This window comes from Herpailurus yagouaroundi, unplaced genomic scaffold, assembly GCF_014898765.1.
Source record: "Herpailurus yagouaroundi ecotype Mexico unplaced genomic scaffold, PumYag 181, whole genome shotgun sequence".
NCBI lineage: Eukaryota > Metazoa > Chordata > Mammalia > Carnivora > Felidae > Herpailurus > Herpailurus yagouaroundi.
The window spans coordinates 15,335,523-15,353,805 of NW_024412412.1; the positions used below are offsets into that span (position 1 = coordinate 15,335,523).

The window sequence follows — 18,283 nt, forward strand, 5'->3', positions numbered from 1 at the left end:
ACAGCACATACAGTGTTGTAGGTCGATTACATCTTGACGGAAGTGTGAGGGGGAAAGATAATCTGTTAACAGCATTTACTGGGGGCTGTCCAGAGAAAGCTGGGGTGCGTGTGTGTGTGCACGTGTCTCCACCTTTAGCCAGAAGCCCTGAATTCTATAACCCAGGAGTTACCAAAGCCACTCTGGGATCTTGGTGGTACCTCCAATCCTCCTGTTTCCTTGTCTTAATGACCTCAGCTGCAGTCAGGTTGTAGGGCTAATGCTTGCCTGAGGTTCCTGCTCACAGCTGCTGGAAAGCCCCAAGGGGGATGAAATCACTTTGAAGTCATTAGGCTTTCCTTCCGCTAGCCAGTAGCTCACTAACAGGTATCCAGGGCAATTAGCCCACCAGAGCTGTGCTCTAGACCCTGAAGCACTGGAGCCTTTGCACGCTCTGAAGCCCAAGTCCCTCTGGTGTCTGATAGAAGAGATGTTAGTGGTACCCCTCCCGCATTAGGAACCTTCAGAAAGAAGCCTGTTGGATCCCGGAGCACCAATGACATCAAGCTCAATGCCTTTACACGACAGTGCCGAGGTCACGGCAGTGCCGGGGTCACGGCGGGCAGTCAGAGGAATGGCGATGAGGGTGAACGACGAGGGGCGGGGGAGGGGGGTTCACTTACCTCGCCCTCGCCCTTGGCTGCCAGGTAGTTCATTTCTTCTACATCAACAAGTTTTATAAAATTACAAGGCATTGGGGCACCAACGTGGCCTGCATGTTCAATAAAAGAATGATCATTCCCAGGAGGACTACTAATACCCTGAAGCCAAATTACTTTTATAGCAAACAAGCCTGCTCCTGCTCATAATAAGAACAGCTGGTGTAAACTTCTGTTTTCTCCCATTATATCCTGGCCCGCGCGCGCCTCCCGCGCCCCCCCCCCCCCCGCAGGAAGTGAACATAGAGTGTTTATTCTTCAAAGAGAGACAACTATTCAAAAGTCTTTTAGGGACCTCTCCCAAGTTTGGTGCTCCAAATTATTTTTCAGAGTAGAAATAATTTGGCTGCTGGTTTTAAGGGTTTTCTACATACACCCGGAAGCAAGCTTTCTAAAAGTTCCACTAGGCTCCCAGGATCCGATGGCCTCTGCTTACCACCTGCCGCCTCTCTCTCAACAGACTTAACATCCCTGCTTTCTGTAAGAAAACAACACAGGGGTGCCTGATGGGCTCAGTTGGTTAAACGTCTGACTTCAGCCCAGGTCATAATCTCAAGGTTTGTGAGTTCAAGCCCTGCATCAGGCTCTGTGCTCTCAGTACAGAGTCTGCTTTGGATCCCCTGTCTCCCTCTTTCTCTCCCACTCGTGCTGTCTCTCTCAAAAACAAATAAACATTTACTAAAAAAAAAAAAAAGAAAGAAAGAATATGCGCAGCTTTGCCAAACCTGGTTTATTCTCTCCCACACCCCCTGGCTCTGACCAAGACCATCTTTACTTCCTTACATATGGGAGAACTTGTTTTAGATTTAAGTTTATTAAGATAGGATGGTGCTTATTTTCACAGCTAACTCAACTCTCCTGCCCAACGTGGTTCAGACTGGGGTTGTCTTTTCCCAAACAAACAAAAAAATAACAGAAATGAGATAGGTTTTAAGAGCATCACAAAGAATTCCTCCTATGTTTTAATAATTTTTGCATAAGTTAAACCATGAAAAAGGGTCACAGACAGTTGGTGGGAGTCCCAGCAGAATTGTGCTACTAGGGTCCAAGACACTAGAATCCATGTTACCAGATTGCGCTCGTATTTCTAACACGCCAAATAAATCAGCGGGGTCTGCAGAGTGGAGAACTCTGTACTACCTGTGTGCTACAGAGGAGAGCACAGAAACTTTGCAGTCAGACCCGGGCTGGAATCCTGGCTGCAAAGCCTACTGCTGTGCAAATTCTTATACATTATTTACACGCTTTTTAATCAACAATCACTTCCTCTCCGGGGTCACAGGGCCTGCTTCACAGGGATGCGATGAAGTGCACATGATGTACATCTCAAGCACCTAACACACAACCTCATCCATGACAGCTGCTCCATCGATGACTTCCGTATTTGCCTCTACTTGCGCCTTTTTGGAGAAAGGACTTGTTTCTTTTGCTCTGTGGTCTCGACACCTAGCACAGCACCCAGTGTAAATTCAATTCAAATTTACTAGCAAATAATTAGACCCCAATCAATTCCTTGTAGGCTCTGTTGGGCCCAACATTCTGAACCCGGTAAAAAGGGCATCATGTCTCAGCTGTCAGCCTCAGAATCTAGGTACATTGCCCCCTGTGTTACAGCTGGGTCCTCAAAGCACATCCTGCTCTGCCACAGCGGCTGTTCTCCACCAGGCGCCCTGATTTATGAGGCTGCCCCAAGGCCTAATCACTTGAGACACAGAACTTAAGTTGGTTAATGAACCAATGATGAACCCAATTCCAGTAATTCTGGTTGGAATAACAGGCTTCCAATAAGCAGTGGCCCGCTATGCGTACCTGCTGTCCAGTCTCCAGGCATGGTCAGGCAGCACCCGGCAGTGCATTCGGTCTGTCCGTAGCCTTCGTAAAACTGGACCAGCAAGAGATGAAACGTTATTAAAGGGAACAGTCACACCCATGCTGCAAGTGCACAAATCATTAAGTTCTTGTAACTCCTGAGCAACGGCTGACCATGACCACAGTGAAACCTCTTTTTAAATGTTGTACAAGTAAAACCTTGGATGGCAAGTAACTTGTTACGCGAGTGTTCCACAAGACGAGCAAACATTTCTAATGAACTTTAACTTGATAAACGAGCGATGTCTTGCAATAGGAGCAGTATGTGAGGCCGAACGTCACATGATCACAGCTGAGCCAATGGTTCTGGAGATCTGCTTTGACATAGGAGTGCTTTGGATTACAAGCATGTTTCCGGAACGAATTATGCCTGCAAACCAAGGTTTTACGGATGTGGTAAATTTGTAGGCTACCGCTACAGCTTTGTTATGGCACCCAAACATCTTCACCCCCAACACAAAACACCAGCCTCTGTCCATGGTCATCTTCTTCTACTTAACCTCCTGCAGACAGGCCAGGGGGACACCGACATGGCCCGACAGGTCACACTGCACACCACCCACTCGGGAATGTCCTGGCTCTGTGAGCTCTCGGCTCTGCCCCACGCATGTCTTATATGTCACCCAGTCTCTCCTGCCTCCCCCAACCCCTTTAAGGCAGGTTTTTCTCCATGGTTTGCAAGCGGGGCTTATCGCTTGTGACCCATTTCTATACCTCAGGCCTGATTAAAGGCGAGTCTTCTGGACTGTGCTTGACCCTAGAGAAAATCACACAGTCCGTGGTGGCCACAGACGCATCTTCTCGCGCCTCGTGTTAAAGATATACACGCTCCTTTCTCCGAGCAACCTACGCATAACACGATCTTCCCAGCCAAAATAAGCCACCGAACTATAAGGATGACTTTTGGAAAGGAGATTCCTGGGCTTGGAAAAGGCGGAGACAATCGGCTGCAGTGACACCCATCTCACCTGACAGCCGAGCGCTGCTCTCAGAAACGTCAGCACGGTGGCGGACACGGGCGCGGCTCCTGTGACCATCAGCCTGACCTTTCCTCCCAGGCTCGACTTATAAGGCAAGGAGAGAGGAGACAGTGAGGGTCAAATGGCTGCACGTTGGTGGCCTTCTCCAAGACACCTTTTGGGAACCCAGTACCCCCAATCCACCACTCCTTCTCCGCAGCCACACAGAGCTCACCCATGCACACACAATTCACAGGCGTTCAAAGGAGGAATGCCTGGCTGAAGCTGAAGCGACACCCTTCACTCTCAATGGGTATGAAGAATAACCCAACACCACTACTTGTGGGTATTGTTTTGTTTTGTTTTTTTACTTGCAATTAAAAAATATTATTTTTTTTAATGTTTATTTATTTTTGAGAGAGACAGAGACAGACCTTGAGCAGGGGGGTGGGGGGAGGGGGAGACAGAGGGAGACACAGAGTCCTTAGCAGGCTCCAGGCTCTGAGCTGTCAGCACAGAGCCCAACACGGGGCTCGAACTCACGGACCGTGAGATCATGACATGAGCCGAAGTCGGATGCCCAACTGACCAAGCCACCCAGGTGCCCCTACTTGCATGTATTTTTAAGGAATTAGCACAAGAGTGTGGCGGACTGGGGGCAAACACCACATTTTTTGGCATTTGTTTGGACATAATATCGTCATTCCACATTCTTTATCACTTGTGCCTAAAAAATGACATTGAAAGTAACATACCTGTTTCAGAAAGCAAAGCAAAATAAACAATTAGAAAAGCTCTAATACCCTGATTCCTTTCCTTCCCTGCCATCTCACCACGTTGCTCACGTTTATACTGGATACTGAGGTTTACTTAGTGGCTTGGCCCTTAATTTTTAGAAATGTGCCAGACTTAATAAAAACATGCCATTCTCTCTTACCTTCATACTTTGCTTTAAAAAAAGAGCCCTCATAGAAACTCTGAAGCCAAAGTTAGTTTACATGACAAACAACAGTTTTGAGTCTGTCACCTGTATCTTGTGGAAGATCAGTTTGTCCCACAGGCTGTTGTTTCTAATGATGCCACTGCGAAGCTCTGATTCTTTTCTCTTGGAGGCAAAGTCCAGGAGCCATCGCTTCAGGGTGGTGTTTGCCTGCCCAAAAATCTGATGGGTCAAGAAAAGAGAAGGTTTCAAAACGATGAGGATGGCTAGAATCAGAAAGTCAGACAGCAACAGGTGTCGGCAAAGGTGCGGAGAAACTGGAACCTACCCCCCTACGTTGCTGGGGGTGGGGTGGGAAATGTCGTACAGCTCGGTCACTTTGGAAAGTAGGCTGGCAGTTCCTCAAATAGTTAAACACAGAGTTACCATGTGACCCGGCAATTCCGCTCCAATGTAAGTACCCAAGAGAAAAGAAGGCACGTGTCCATGCAGAAACTTGTACATGAATGTTCATAGCATCATTATGTATGATAGCCAAAGAGGGACGACAACCCAAATGCCCACCCATGCATGAAAAGATAAATAAAATGTGTTATATCTGTTCAATGTAAGAAACACAACAGATGAACATAGGAGAAGGGAAGGAAGGAAAAATAAGATGAACACAGAGAGGGAGGCAAACCATAAGATACTCAAATACAGAGAACAGCCTGGGGGTTGCGGGCAGGGTGTTGGGTGGGGGCGGATGGGCTAGATGGGTGATGGGCAGTAAGGAGGGCACTTGTTGGGACGAGCATTGGGTGTCATATGTAAGTGATGAATCACTGGGTTCTGCTCTTGAAACCAATATGACACTGAATGTTAATTAACTTTAATTTAAATAAATAAATTTAAAAAATAAAATGCCAAACCATTATAATAGGACTGATCTTGTTATGTCAAAAAAAATGTGTTATAGCTTTCTGCCCGTGGACGCCGCCGAGTAAGCATCGTGAAAGTCTCCCCTCCCACCGCCGTCATGTCTAAGTCAGAGTCTCCCAAAGAGCCTGAACAGCTGCGGAAGCTTTTCATTGGAGGTTTGAGCTTTGAAACAACCGATGAGAGTCTGAGGAGCCATTTTGAGCAATGGGGAACACTTACGGACTGTGTGGTAATGAGAGATCCAAACACCAAGCGCTCCAGAGGCTTTGGGGTTTGTCACCTATGCCACTGTGGAAGAGGTGGATGCAGCCATGAATGCAAGGCCACACAAGGTGGATGGAAGAGTTGTGGAACCAAAGAGGGCTGTCTCGAGAGAAGATTCTCAAAGACCTGGTGCCCACTTAACTGTGAAAAAGATTTTTGTCGGTGGCATTAAAGAAGACACTGAAGAACATCATCTAAGAGATTCTTTTGAACAGTATGGGAAAATTGAAGTGGTTGAAATCATGACTGACCGAGGCAGTGGCAAAAAGAGAGGCTTTGCTTTTGTGACCTTTGATGACCATGACTCTGTAGACAAGGCTGTCATTCAAAAATGCCGTACTGTGAACGGCCACAACTGTGAAGTAAGGAAAGCTTTATCTAAGCAAGAGATGGCTAGTGCTTCTTCCAGCCAAAGAGGTCGAAGTGGTCCTGGGAACTTCGGTGGTGGTCGTGGAGGTGGTTTTGGTGGGAATGACAACTTTGGCCGTGGAGGAAACTTCAGTGGGCGAGGTGGCTTTGGCGGCAGTCGAGGTGGTGGTGGATATGGTGGCAGTGGGGATGGCTGTCACGGATTTGGTAATGATGGAAGCAACTTTGGAGGTGGTGGAAGCTACAATGATTTTGGCAATTACAACAATCAATCTTCAAATTTTGGACCCATGAAAGGAGGAAATTTTGGAGGCAGAAGCTCTGGCCCCTATGGTGGTGGAGGCCAATACTTGGCCAAACCACGAAACCAAGGTGGCTATGGCGGTCCCAGCAGCAGCAGTAGCTATGGCAGTGGCAGAAGGTTTTAATTACTGCCAGGAAACAAAGCTTAGCAGGAGAGGAAAGCCAGAGAAGTGACAGGGAAGCTACAGGTTACAACAGATTTGTGAACTCAGCCAAGCACAGCGGTGGCAGGACCTAGCTGCTACAAAGAAGACATGTTTTAGACAATACTCATGTGTATGGGCAAACAACTCGAGGACTGTATTTGTGACTAATTGTATAACAGGTTATTTTAGTTTCTGTTCTATGGAAAGTGTAAAGCATTCCAACAAAGGGTTTTAATGTAGATTTTTTTTTTCGCACCCACGCTGTTGATTGCGAAATGTAATAGTCTGATCATGACGCTGAATAAACGTGTCTTTTAAAAAAAAAATGCGTTATAACCATACAGTGGAATATTACTTGACCATTTAAAGGGATGAAGTATGGACCCATGTTACAACATGGATGAACCTTGAAAATACGCTAAGTGAAAGAAGCCAGACACAGAAGAACAGGTATGTCATGATTCCATTCATATGAAAGTCCAGAACAGGGAAATCTATACATGCAAAAAGTAGATTCATTTTGCCTGGGGGTAGAAGGCGGTAGGGGATAGCTATAGGTCAGGTACAGCGTTTCCTTTCAAGGTAGTAAAAATGGGTTCTGGTGATGGGTGCAGAGCTCTGTGAATGTCCTAAAAACCTTTGAATTTTACACTTAAATGGGTGAATTATACGGACGGTAAATTATATCTCAATCAAGCTATTTTAAAAAGTTTCTTTAAAGAACCATTAAAAAACCCAAGAAGGTTCTCATAGATAACAGAAGCCCTGCTTTCCAATAAAGAGCATGAAAACTGCCCAGTCCAAATTCATCTTGAAGAATGCTCATGCCACAAGCTGGTCTGGCCCAGGATGTGTGGTCCGTGCCACAGTGACGCCCTACGGAGAGGCTGGCATTCTCTCCATCCCTGGCTTGGCTCAGTCGTTTCTTTCTATGTGGCTAAGTAAGTCATGTTATGTGTGCGTGGACATTACAATTTATAGAGTCATTTCATAGTTATTGTTCTCATGTGATGCGATTAGCAATTTTATGAGCTACACAGCATGGGGCGGAGGGAACAGTCCATCGTGCAGATGAGAGAACGGAGGCTCAAAAGAGTTTACTGTACAAATAAGATGACCTCCCACTTACACCTGTGTTGGGCCTTTCAGTTAACAAAGTCTGTTGGTCTGTTTTTTTCTCAGAGTCCTTACCAACAGCTCTGTGAGGTAGATGGTTTCTGGTTTTACCGATGGGTAAACTGCGCTTTCCTGAGACCATGGGAACAGAAGGTACCCGGCTGAGCCCGATTCAAACCCAAGTCTCGGACTCGAGGTCCCCCTCTCTGCTGCTCAGAACTTACTCGGTCAAACATCCGGTTCAGCAGTCTGGGGACCACAGGAAAGATAGTGGGTTGAAGTGCCTTGAGGTCGTCCATAAGCAGCCTGATATCTCCTTGGAAAAATCCGATTTTAGCTCCATGACACAGCATTACACACTAGGGCAGGAAATGAAAATAACATCAGCATCGCAACAGGCGCTACACAACATACACACAGATACCCAGGGCTCCAGCTTGAGCATTTTGGACCAGTTTCCAGAAAGCCTGAAGTTTCTACACGTGGGTATCTTTTCAAAAAGTGTTCTTACATTCCCCAGTCATTGCACAACATGGAAATGCGGTATTTCTCTTGATCATCCTGAAGATAAAGGAGCTGGTTAAGAACCAGGCGGTGGTGTTTTTAGGGACGATGATGGAGCTTCCGCTGTTTTAGGTTTATGATAAATGGGTGGTGAATGTCATGTGATCCAAGTATTTTACTCTTCTAGAAACTTTAGGCCTAATTTATTCTCAAAACAAAAACCTAGTTACGTTGCAAACTTGGCTACTTGCCAAGCTTATTAAAGTCCCATTTTGAAAATCTGAATCTAACTAAAAATTTCTGAAAAGCCACTGGATAAGTCGCCATTGAGATCCCGGGCCATCCAACACCAGAGTGGCCTGCTGTAGGATCCATTGTGTGGATGTGTTCCTGTCTGATGCAAATGGCACTGGCAAGCCATAAGTGCTTGACAAACAGTCAGCCTATTTTAAATTTTAAAAAGAAAGAGAGATTCAAAAGATGATGTCACGGAAGTACAAATGGTCTCAGGCCCGAAAGCAGAAACCACTGGAAAGGGACACCACAGTTCACGGTTGAAATTTTCAAGCGCAGGGGGCTTTTGTTCAGGTGTGCCCCGACCTCCCAGGCATCCTTCCAAAACTGCCATTAGTTATACATGGTCCATTATCAGCTCGCTTGAGATCACTCTGGAAACTCACAAGATCTCCTGAGGTGTGCAGTAGCAGAGGTAACAGATGGAAGACGGGATCTCGTGACCCTTGATCCTTTAGGGCTAAGAGTGCCCTTGAGGGCAGCAGCCAATCAGAGGGCCGCTAGCTCTGGATTAGTCACCTCTTTGTCACAGACACCTCGCACAGTGCCCGGCACACAGCTGCTGCTCAGTAAATATTTGTTAAATGAATGGATGGCAGCCATTGTTTTTTTTCCTAGAAGTATACGATCCAAAATTGTCCAAGAAGGAAAGGAGATGGTTCTCGGTTAGTTTTAAACTAGTCACACAGTTGTGCACAGGGAGCCCGGGCAAAGGTCAGCTGTACATCACCCTGCTTTCCCAAGGGCACTGAGAATACTGGTGAAAAAAAGTGTGTCTTAAGCCGACTTGTGCGCTATTAACAAGCACCATCAAAAATAGAGACTTCTTACAGAGGCAGAAGCCTCTCAAGGCTTTGTAGGATGGTGTTCATAAAAATTCTACTTTTAAAGTTAAACTTCTGGAATCATGCCCACGTGCATATCCTTTGAAAGTCTGAGCTTCTAATTTTAAAATGAATGATTAATAAAGTTCAGATATCGGGGTGCCAGGGTAGCTCAGTCAGTTAAGCGTCCAACTTTGGCTCAAGTCATGATCCCACGGTTCATGAGTTCGAGTCCTGCGTCAGGCTCTGTGCTGACAGCTGGAGCCTGGAGACTGCTTCGGATTCTGTGTCTCCCTGTCTCTCCCTCCCCTGCTTGTTCTCTCTCTCTCTCTCTCTCTCTCTCTCAAAAATCAATAAACTTAAAAAAAAATAAAGTTCAAGTATCCGGACCCCCACCCCCAAATTTATACTCCTTAAAATAATATACTACTTAAAATAAAAGTAAAATTTATACTCCTTAAAATAAATTAATCATTCATTTCTAAAACGGGGCTGAGCAAAGAATTAACTGTGGGGATGACAGTCTACACATAAGACTTACCAGCAGAAGCTGCTCATACATGTGTGCGAGTGGCAAAAACGAAATGTGTGTGTCACTGGCATTCAAGGCAAGTACCTTCTGTAAAACATGACAACTTAGCACAACAAAAACAAGCAAGCAAGCAAGAAAAGTAAAACAAAGGGCCTACCTCTACAACTCTTTCAAACATATGGGCGAGAGGCAAGAAAGAGATCAAAGTATCATCTGGGGAAGGATCAACTGTATTCTGCAAACAGACACCAGCAAGCAGAAAAGCATTAAGATTCCCAGCAATTCCCCATTTGTAGTTCAGAGCACATAATACCTCAAAACCAAGGAGAAACAGCTTTTGCTTACATTCTGAAATTGTTTCTCTCCAAAGGATTAAATGAAAATCAACACTTTAAAAAAATTTTTTTTTCAACATTTATTTATTTTTGGGACAGAGAGACAGAGCATGAACGGGGGAGGGGCAGAGAGAGAGGGAGACACAGAATCCGAAACAGGCTCCAGGCTCTGAGCCGTCAGCCCAGAGCCCGACGCGGGGCTCGAACTCACGGACCGCGAGATCGTGACCTGGCTGAAGTCGGACGCTTAACCGACTGCGCCACCCAGGAGGCCCGAAAATCAACACTTTAATTATACAGTTAGAGTAGAGCTCACTCCTGATGAAGTAAACCCACTCATGACGACGTTAACCAAAATAAGGCAGATTTTGTCCAGATTGGGATATTAAGGAATCATGTGCTTTAAATATTTAGTGTTTCCAAGATACAGTGCCCCACAGCCCAGTAAGCTCAATTTCACCTTAAGAAGTAAAAGGTCCACTCCAACACAAGGTAACATATTATGTTGTGGAAACAGAAGATCTATTACAACATAAGATAGTGTACTGTGTTGAAAAGGGAAAGGACGAAGAAGAGAAATTGAATTTCCAAGCTCTTTTATAGTATAAATGCATGTTGAATATTTTAGTTTGATCAACGTCTTCACCTGAATGGCCTACTTCACCCCATGAAAAATAATCTTGATTTGTTTGGTGCAAGCTCTGATCTGGCACCATCTGCAATAAAATGCTGATTGTGATACAGGTTGCAGCTGGATTGAGCAAGGCATCTGGTTTCCGTTTCAAGGCTAAGAATGTTCATGTTATTTACGTACAAAATTCTGGCCAAAGCAGGGGCTGCCTTACAGCAGCTGTTGCCACACCAGTTAAGAAACGGAGGACTTGTCGGGTGTCTATGCAACCATTTCTGGGCTGTGCCCGTCCCCTCCTTGAAGCTGGCCTGTCCCTCACGATAATGTGGTGACAGATGAAAGCACCAGCAAACTCAGCAGCTCCAGAAGCGGGTGATGGAGGCTGAACATGCCATAATCTTAGCTTAATTTTATTCAAGCGTGATCTGCGTCCCAAATAGTACATCTTGGTAGGAAACTGCTACATAATGAGGAGTCAGACTCGGTAATTTCTATACTTTTCAATTTTCTGATTTGGTACCCGCCCCGCCCCCCCCAAATGTATGTTACTAAGATTAGAAGTTTTACAAAGTTGTGAGTGCCCCCGATAGTATAATTAATTTTAAACCAAGTTTGTAGCCATTCGCCTCCATGAGCCACTAACCTTATTTTAAGTTTTCTTTGAAGGCTAATTAGGAAATTAAAATTCCAGGTGGATGAGGCACTAAATATTGAATTCTGTTTATAAAGTTGTATGCCGAAAAAGGAACTGGGGACTAAGAAAGTGTGAGTGTAGGTAAGAGACAGACCTTCTCCAGCCACCAAAGATGCACATTCCCCAAAACCATTCAGCACAGGCTCCCAGCACAAAAATTAGGACCTACGCAACCCTCCCAGAGACCGCAAAAGCAAATTATGTAAAATGTGCCAAGGGCATGAGGGAAAGGCATGATATTGCTTGATAAGTACTTTTCTTTAAAAGGCAAGTTTGAAATATACCCTTGGTGCTACAGACTGAATTGTGTCCCCCTCCCCAAATTTATGTTAAAGCCCTAACCCCCAGTGTGACTGTATTTGGAGATAGAGCCCCTGGGGAGGTAATTCAGGTTAAATGAGACCATAAACTGGGGGGCTCATCTAACAGGGCTGGTGCCCTTGGAAGCAGAGGAAGAAACACCAGAAACCTCTCTCTCATTCTCTGTGTGCACAAAGAGGAAAGGCCATGTGAGGACACAGCGAGGAGGCCAGAAGACAGCCCTCACCAGAAACCAAATTTACTGACACCTTGATCATGGATTTCCAGCCTCTAGAACTGTGAGAAAATAAATGTCTGTCATTTAAGTCACTCAGCCTGTGCTATTTTGCTATGGCGGCCCCGCAGACTAGGACACTTGGAGGGCAAACTTTAATAGGAAACCAACTGAAGGTCAAGGTTTTAATCTTCTCATAAAATAGAAGTCAGATCAACTGTAATAAATAACAGTAATTCAAAAACCTTCCGCAGCATTTAACGTTTCATTGTCTGCTTAAAGAAATTATTTTCCCCACCCCAGGATGGGAGCACTAGAGAGTCATTTCTTCTTGGTCCTCTCCTGGAAACATTTATATAGGGCAGTACCCACATGAAGTGTTACTACATAAAAGTTATAATAACTTGTCCGTCAATTCAGCTTAATGGTCACAAGCAGGAGTTGGAGATTAGGTCCACAACGAAAACTATCTGAGAGAAGGTGATCTTAGACCATATTAGAGCTCAGACCTCATCCCCACGTCAAACAGTGCTCCAAACACAGCAGGGACCAAACATGGCGGTTCTGCCATAAAACACTTTCATTCTTGAGGCCTAGTGCCAACCACTGAGCGTGAAGAAAGATGGCAATATCCCAAACACTTACCTCTGTTATTTTCACAAAAGCTGAACAATCACTCACTATATTTTGATGAGTGATCAGGGCTCCTTTGGGGTAGCCTGAGGAACACACATGAGCAGAAACCAAGTTAAAGAAACGCCATCCCCAAATGACAGGAATTAAGGAAGCCCAGAACCCTGTATAATTGGGGCCTCAAATGCCTCTAGTGTTCGGTGCAACTGTGAAAGCCAGATGCTGAATGACATTAAATCCCTAAACAATCTGCAATCCTTTACATGAAAAGATTGTCTTAAACAACCTTTATTAACATGGGTGAGTGTTAGAGGGCGTGTGTAGTGGGAAGAGGAGAAAACAGGAATTTTATTTCTGGAAATAAAATGTTGGTTTATCCCAAGAAACGGGCGGATCCACTGTCGCCTTCAATAAATGTCTGAGGAAATACACAGCACACTCAGATTCTGGGAATGTCTGACAGGGCCACAAGGACACTGTGCTCGCAACACTTCTGTCTCCTCTGCTTTTAGTCCATCTGTAGTTCAACTACATCACCTGTCGGTCACCCAAGAAAGGGGGCAGGGAATACACACCTCCAGATACCACTTAGAAGCAACTGCATTTCATTGGGTAAATTCCTAGCAGTGCTACTGCTGGGTCATAGGGTAGGTCTATTTTTAATTTTTTGAAGAACTTCCACACTGTTTTCCAGAGCGGCTGCACCAGTTTGCATTCCCACCAACAGTGCAAGAGGGTTCCCGTTTCTCCACATCCTCACCAGCATCTACAGTCTCCTGATTTGTTCATTTTAGCCACTCAGGAGTGCTGATGCATAGGGGCACTTGTACCCCAATGTTTATAGCAGCACTTTCAACAATAGCCAAATTATGGAAAGAGCCTAAATGTCCATCAACTGATGAATGGATAAAGAAATTGTGGTTTATAAACACAATAGAATACTACTTGGCAACGAGAAAGAATGAAATTTGGCCTTTGGTAGCAACGTGGATGGAACTGGAGGGTATCAAGTGAAAATAAGGCATATTTAAGTGAAATCATCATTAAGTGAAATAAGTCATACAGAGAAATCATCATTAAGTGAAATAAGTCATGCAGAGAAAGATACCATATGTTTTCACTCTTATGTGGATCCTGAGAAACTTAACAGAAGACCATGGGGGAGGGGAAGGAAAAAAAAAAAAAAGGTTAGAGAGGGAGGGAGCCAAAACATAAGAGACTCCTAAAAACTGAGAACTGAGGGTTGATGGGGGTGGGAGGGAGGAGAGGGTGGGTGATGGGCATCGAGGAGGGCACCTTTTGGGATGAGCACTGGGTGTTGTATGGAAACCAATTTGACAATAGATTTCATATTAAAAAAAAAAGAGGCAACTGCATTTCAAACCTTACCTGTAGTTCCACTGGTGAAGCAAATCACTGCAAGATCTTCAGGTGCTGGCGGCTAGAGCACATTAAAAACAAACACACAAACAAACAAACAAACAAACAAACCCAAAGGTGGTGTAAGTCAGAACAGAAAGAAAACTATAAGCCATACATTGACCCCCAAGGTTTCTACCAGTCTTGGAGACTAGTTATCAGCAGGGCTTTGCAGGGCTGACATCGTGTACTCACCTTAGGTCTCTGTCTGTTGGCTCTTCCCAGGTCCTTAAGGAGAAGAGAAAAAAAAAAATCTTAAATGGAAACATTTTCAAAATGTAAAGAATAAGGCGACATTGATAAAGTCACTTCAACTTGACTCTACTGTGGGATTCACTCAGAGCTGCCTCAAAGACAGTGTCCGTTTCAAATGAAAGAAACTGACCACTTTAATTAACCTGAAGTGACATATTGATGCATTGCTCTAACAAGCCATTTTCCAGGGGCATCTTAGTGGCTTAGTTGCTCAAGCATCTGACTTCCACTCAGGTCATGATCTCACGGTTCTTGAGTTCGAGCCCCGCGTCGGGCTCTGTGCTGACAGTTCAGAGCCTGGAGCCTGCTTCGGATTCTGTGTCTCCCTCTCTCTCTGCCCCTCCCCCACCATGCACGTTCTCTCTCTCACTCTCTCAAAAATAAACAAACCTTAATAAATTTTTTTAAAAAGGAGCCATTTTCCAGTTGTCTTCTCTCATATAAAACCAAATAAATGGTGTCAGGACTAGCCCTTGAAACAGGATTTATCCAAAAGACAGCAATCAGAGGTTTTTTATGATGGATTTCTTGTCCGCACTCCCACACCCTTTTATGGCTGGCTCTTGACCAAAAGCAAACCATAGTCATAACCAAAGAACTGCAGATGCTCTGCACCCTCCTGAGACCAGAGCACAGCACCGACATGTGGTCACCCAGCTCTGGATGACTGGATCACCGGCAGTCCCTGCAGGATGAAATGCTACAGGCTCAAATATCTATACTCCCCACATGGAGTGGATAAAAGATTTGGGAACCTCAGATTATAAAACAGTCCTTGACATGGGGCTCCTGGGTGGCTCAGTTGGTTGAGCCTCTGACTCTTGGTTTCGGCTCAGGTCACGATCTCACGGTTCGTGGGTTCAAGCCCTGTGTTGGGCTCTGCGCTAACAGTGCAGAGCCTGCTTGGGATTCTCTCTCCCTCTCTCTCTGCCCCTCTCCCACTCATTCTCTCTCTCTCTCTCTCAAAATAAACAAACAAACTTAAAAAAAAAATAAAAGTGTCCATGACAGAAGACGGAAGAGCACTGCTGGATGGACATGAAGAGCTGCAGGTTCATTTCCGAGGATGCATCTCCCAGCAGCTGGTTCCCAGTCACTACCTGGGGTCCATTGTGATGTTGTTCAGTTCACTGCATGGAGGTATCTTGGTGGCCACTTCAATTAGCTATTAATTTCTTTAATGAACTATTTATATTCCTTTCCTATTAAAACAGAATAGCTTGAATGAGCATATGGAGTGAGCATGCTAGAATTACATGGAAATTCGATCAGTGTGCTTAGGGCTCAGTGAGTTTCTGCCCAACATACACTTTTAAACCATTTTCTTAAAAAAGTTTATTTATTTCGGACTTTAAGCTGTACTACAAAGCTGTAATCATCAAGACAGTATGGTACTGGCACAAGAACAGACACTCAGATCAATGGGACAGAATAGAGAACCCAGAAATGGGCCCACAAACATATGGCCAACTAATCTTTGACGAAGCAGGAAAGAATGTCCAATGGAATAAAGACAGTCTCTTCAGCAAGTGGTGCTGGGAAAACTGGACAGTAACATGCAGAAAAATGAACTTGGATCACTTTCTTACTCCATATACGAAAATAAAGTCAAAATGGATGAAAGACCTAAATGTAAGACAGGAAGTCATCAAAATACTAGAGGAGAAAGCAGGCAAAAACCTCTTTGGCCCTGGCCACAGCAGCTTCTTATTCAACATGTCTCTGGACAAGGGAAGGGAAACAAAAGCAAAAATGAACTATTGGGACCTTGTTAAAATAAAAACCTTCTGCATAGCGAAGGAAACAATCAGCAAAACTAAAAGGTAACTGTCAGAATGGGAGAAGGTATTTGCAAACGACATATCTGATAAAGGGTTAGTATCCAAAATCTATAGAGAACTTATCAAACTCACCACCCAAAAAACAAATAATCCAGTGAAGAAATGGGCAAAAAACATGAATAGACACTTCTCCAAAGAAGACATCCACATGGCCAACCGACCCATGAAAAAATGCTTAACATCACTCATCATCAGGAAAATACAAATCAAGACCACAATGAGATACCCCCTCACACCTGTCAGAAGGGCTAACATTAACAATTCAGGCAACAAGAGATGTTGGTGAGGATGCGGACAAAGAGGACCTCTTTTGCACTGCTGGTGGGAATGCAAATTGGTGCAGCCACTCTGGAAAACAGTATGGAGGTTCCTCAAAAAATTAAAAATAGAACTACCCTATGACCCAGCAATTGCACTACTAGGTATTTATCCAAGGGATACGGGTATGCTGTTTTGAAGGGGCACATGCACCCCAATGTTTATAGCAGTACTATCAATAATAGGTAAAGTTATGGAAAGAGCCCAAATGTCCATCGATGGATGAATGGATAAAGAAGATATGGTGTGTGTGTATATATTTATATATATATATATGTATATATAAATATACACACACACACACACATGCATGCTCACACACACAATGGAGTATTACTCAGCAATCAAAAAGAGTGAAATCTTGCCCTTTGCAACTACGTGGATGGAACTAGAGGGTATTATGCTAAGTGAAATTAGTTAAGTCAGAGAAAGACAAATATCTTATGACTTCACTCATATGAGGACTTTAAGACACAAAACAGATGAACATAAGGGAAGGGAAGCAAAAATAATATAAAAACAGGGAGGGGGACACAAACATAAGAGACTTAAGGACACAAACATAAGGAGACTTAAATAGCTGAGTAATAAGGAGAGGGTTACTGGAGGGGTTGTGGGAGGAGGTATGGGCTAAATGGGTAAGGGGCATTAAGGAATCTACTCCTGAAATAATGGTTGTACTATATGCTAACTAACTTGGATGTAAATTAAAAAAATAAATAAAAATTAAAAAACAATAAAACAATAAAAAAATTTAAAAAAAAGTTTACTTATTTTGAGAGAGAGAAAGAGAGATAGCACACAAGCAGGGGAGGGGCAGAGAGGGAGGGAAAGAGAGTGAGAATCCCAAACAGGTTCTACACTGTTAGTGCAGAGCCCAATGCAGGGCTTGATCCAATTAACAGTGAGATCATGACCTGAGCTGAAATCAAGAGCCAGATGCCTAACTGACTGAGCCACCCAGGCACCCCAAACCATTTTTAATCTTAACTACATTTTAAATTATGTATATAATAGACTGCTGATTAAAAACAGGAACAGTGAAGTCCAAATAGAAGTCAACTAAGAACTAAAGCAAAAATAATTCCTTTTTTTTAAAGTAATCTTTATCAGACCCAAATCTCCACTCATCTGTTCAAAATTCTTACATAACTTCTTGAGATCTCTAATTCTTCAAAAATTGATATTAAGTAAAATACAGCCACAGCTACATGCAGTGTGGCTTTTATTTTATTGGGAACACACATGATCAAAATTAGTGCCCTATATGCCAAGAAGGTTCACAGCCTCAAACCTGTATAATGACATCATGTAGAAAAGAGTACGGCAACCATAAAAATAAATGAGTTGCCATCTTCAGGCTCCAAATGCCCAAACAAAACAAAACAAAAACCTTGCCCAGGAGGAAAACTGAATTCTAGTTAATGAATAACATGCTGGAGTATTTGGGGGTAATAAAATCTGCAACTTAATGAAAATGCATTAAAAAAAGATAATGAATGAATAGAGGGACAGAGTAATGCACGAATATGTGATAAAGCAAATATATTAAAACATTAGCTGTAGATGTTTGGTGGGCATATGGCAGTCTACTGTACAATTCTTGGTACTTTGTACCTGTTCTTGTTTGCATGTCTGAAAATATTCATAATAAAATATCCCCCAAAAGCAAAAACTCCAAATACCAATATTTCTCTTTTTGATCCTATATATCAACATAAACTTGATCATATGATCAACCAGAAGGCCAATGTTAAATTCCCTTCTTAAAAATTACTTAATCTTTTGCTTACAAATTTTTAAAACCCAAGTATGAATCATATGACACAGGTAAGTGGAAAACAATGTCTTTTATAAATAAAATCTGTAATGTTAACTTTACA

At 43.7% G+C, this 18,283-nt stretch overlaps 1 protein-coding gene and 1 pseudogene across 5 annotated transcripts in view; one reads left to right on the forward strand and one right to left on the reverse strand.

Annotated features, from left to right (window-relative positions):
- ACSL1 (acyl-CoA synthetase long chain family member 1) overlaps nucleotides 1–18,283 on the reverse strand; it is a 72,511-nt gene that overhangs the window by 6,717 nt on the left and 47,511 nt on the right. For 4 of the 5 annotated variants that reach the window (XM_040489912.1, XM_040489914.1, XM_040489915.1 and 1 more), the window contains exons 8-16: nucleotides 14,182–14,214; nucleotides 13,957–14,008; nucleotides 12,580–12,653; nucleotides 9,897–9,974; nucleotides 7,810–7,944; nucleotides 4,554–4,688; nucleotides 3,536–3,631; nucleotides 2,508–2,580; nucleotides 663–751 (exon numbers count right to left, since the gene is read on the reverse strand). In XM_040489912.1, the coding sequence (XP_040345846.1) occupies nucleotides 663–751; nucleotides 2,508–2,580; nucleotides 3,536–3,631; nucleotides 4,554–4,688; nucleotides 7,810–7,944; nucleotides 9,897–9,974; nucleotides 12,580–12,653; nucleotides 13,957–14,008; nucleotides 14,182–14,214 (765 nt within the window). Of the gene's footprint in view, nucleotides 1–662; nucleotides 752–2,507; nucleotides 2,581–3,535; nucleotides 3,632–4,553; nucleotides 4,689–7,809; nucleotides 7,945–9,748; nucleotides 9,827–9,896; nucleotides 9,975–12,579; nucleotides 12,654–13,956; nucleotides 14,009–14,181; nucleotides 14,215–18,283 lie in introns of all 5 variants that reach the window. The other variant, XM_040489916.1, reaches the window with a different exon arrangement.
- LOC121039679 (heterogeneous nuclear ribonucleoprotein A1-like) lies at nucleotides 5,430–6,610 on the forward strand (annotated as a pseudogene).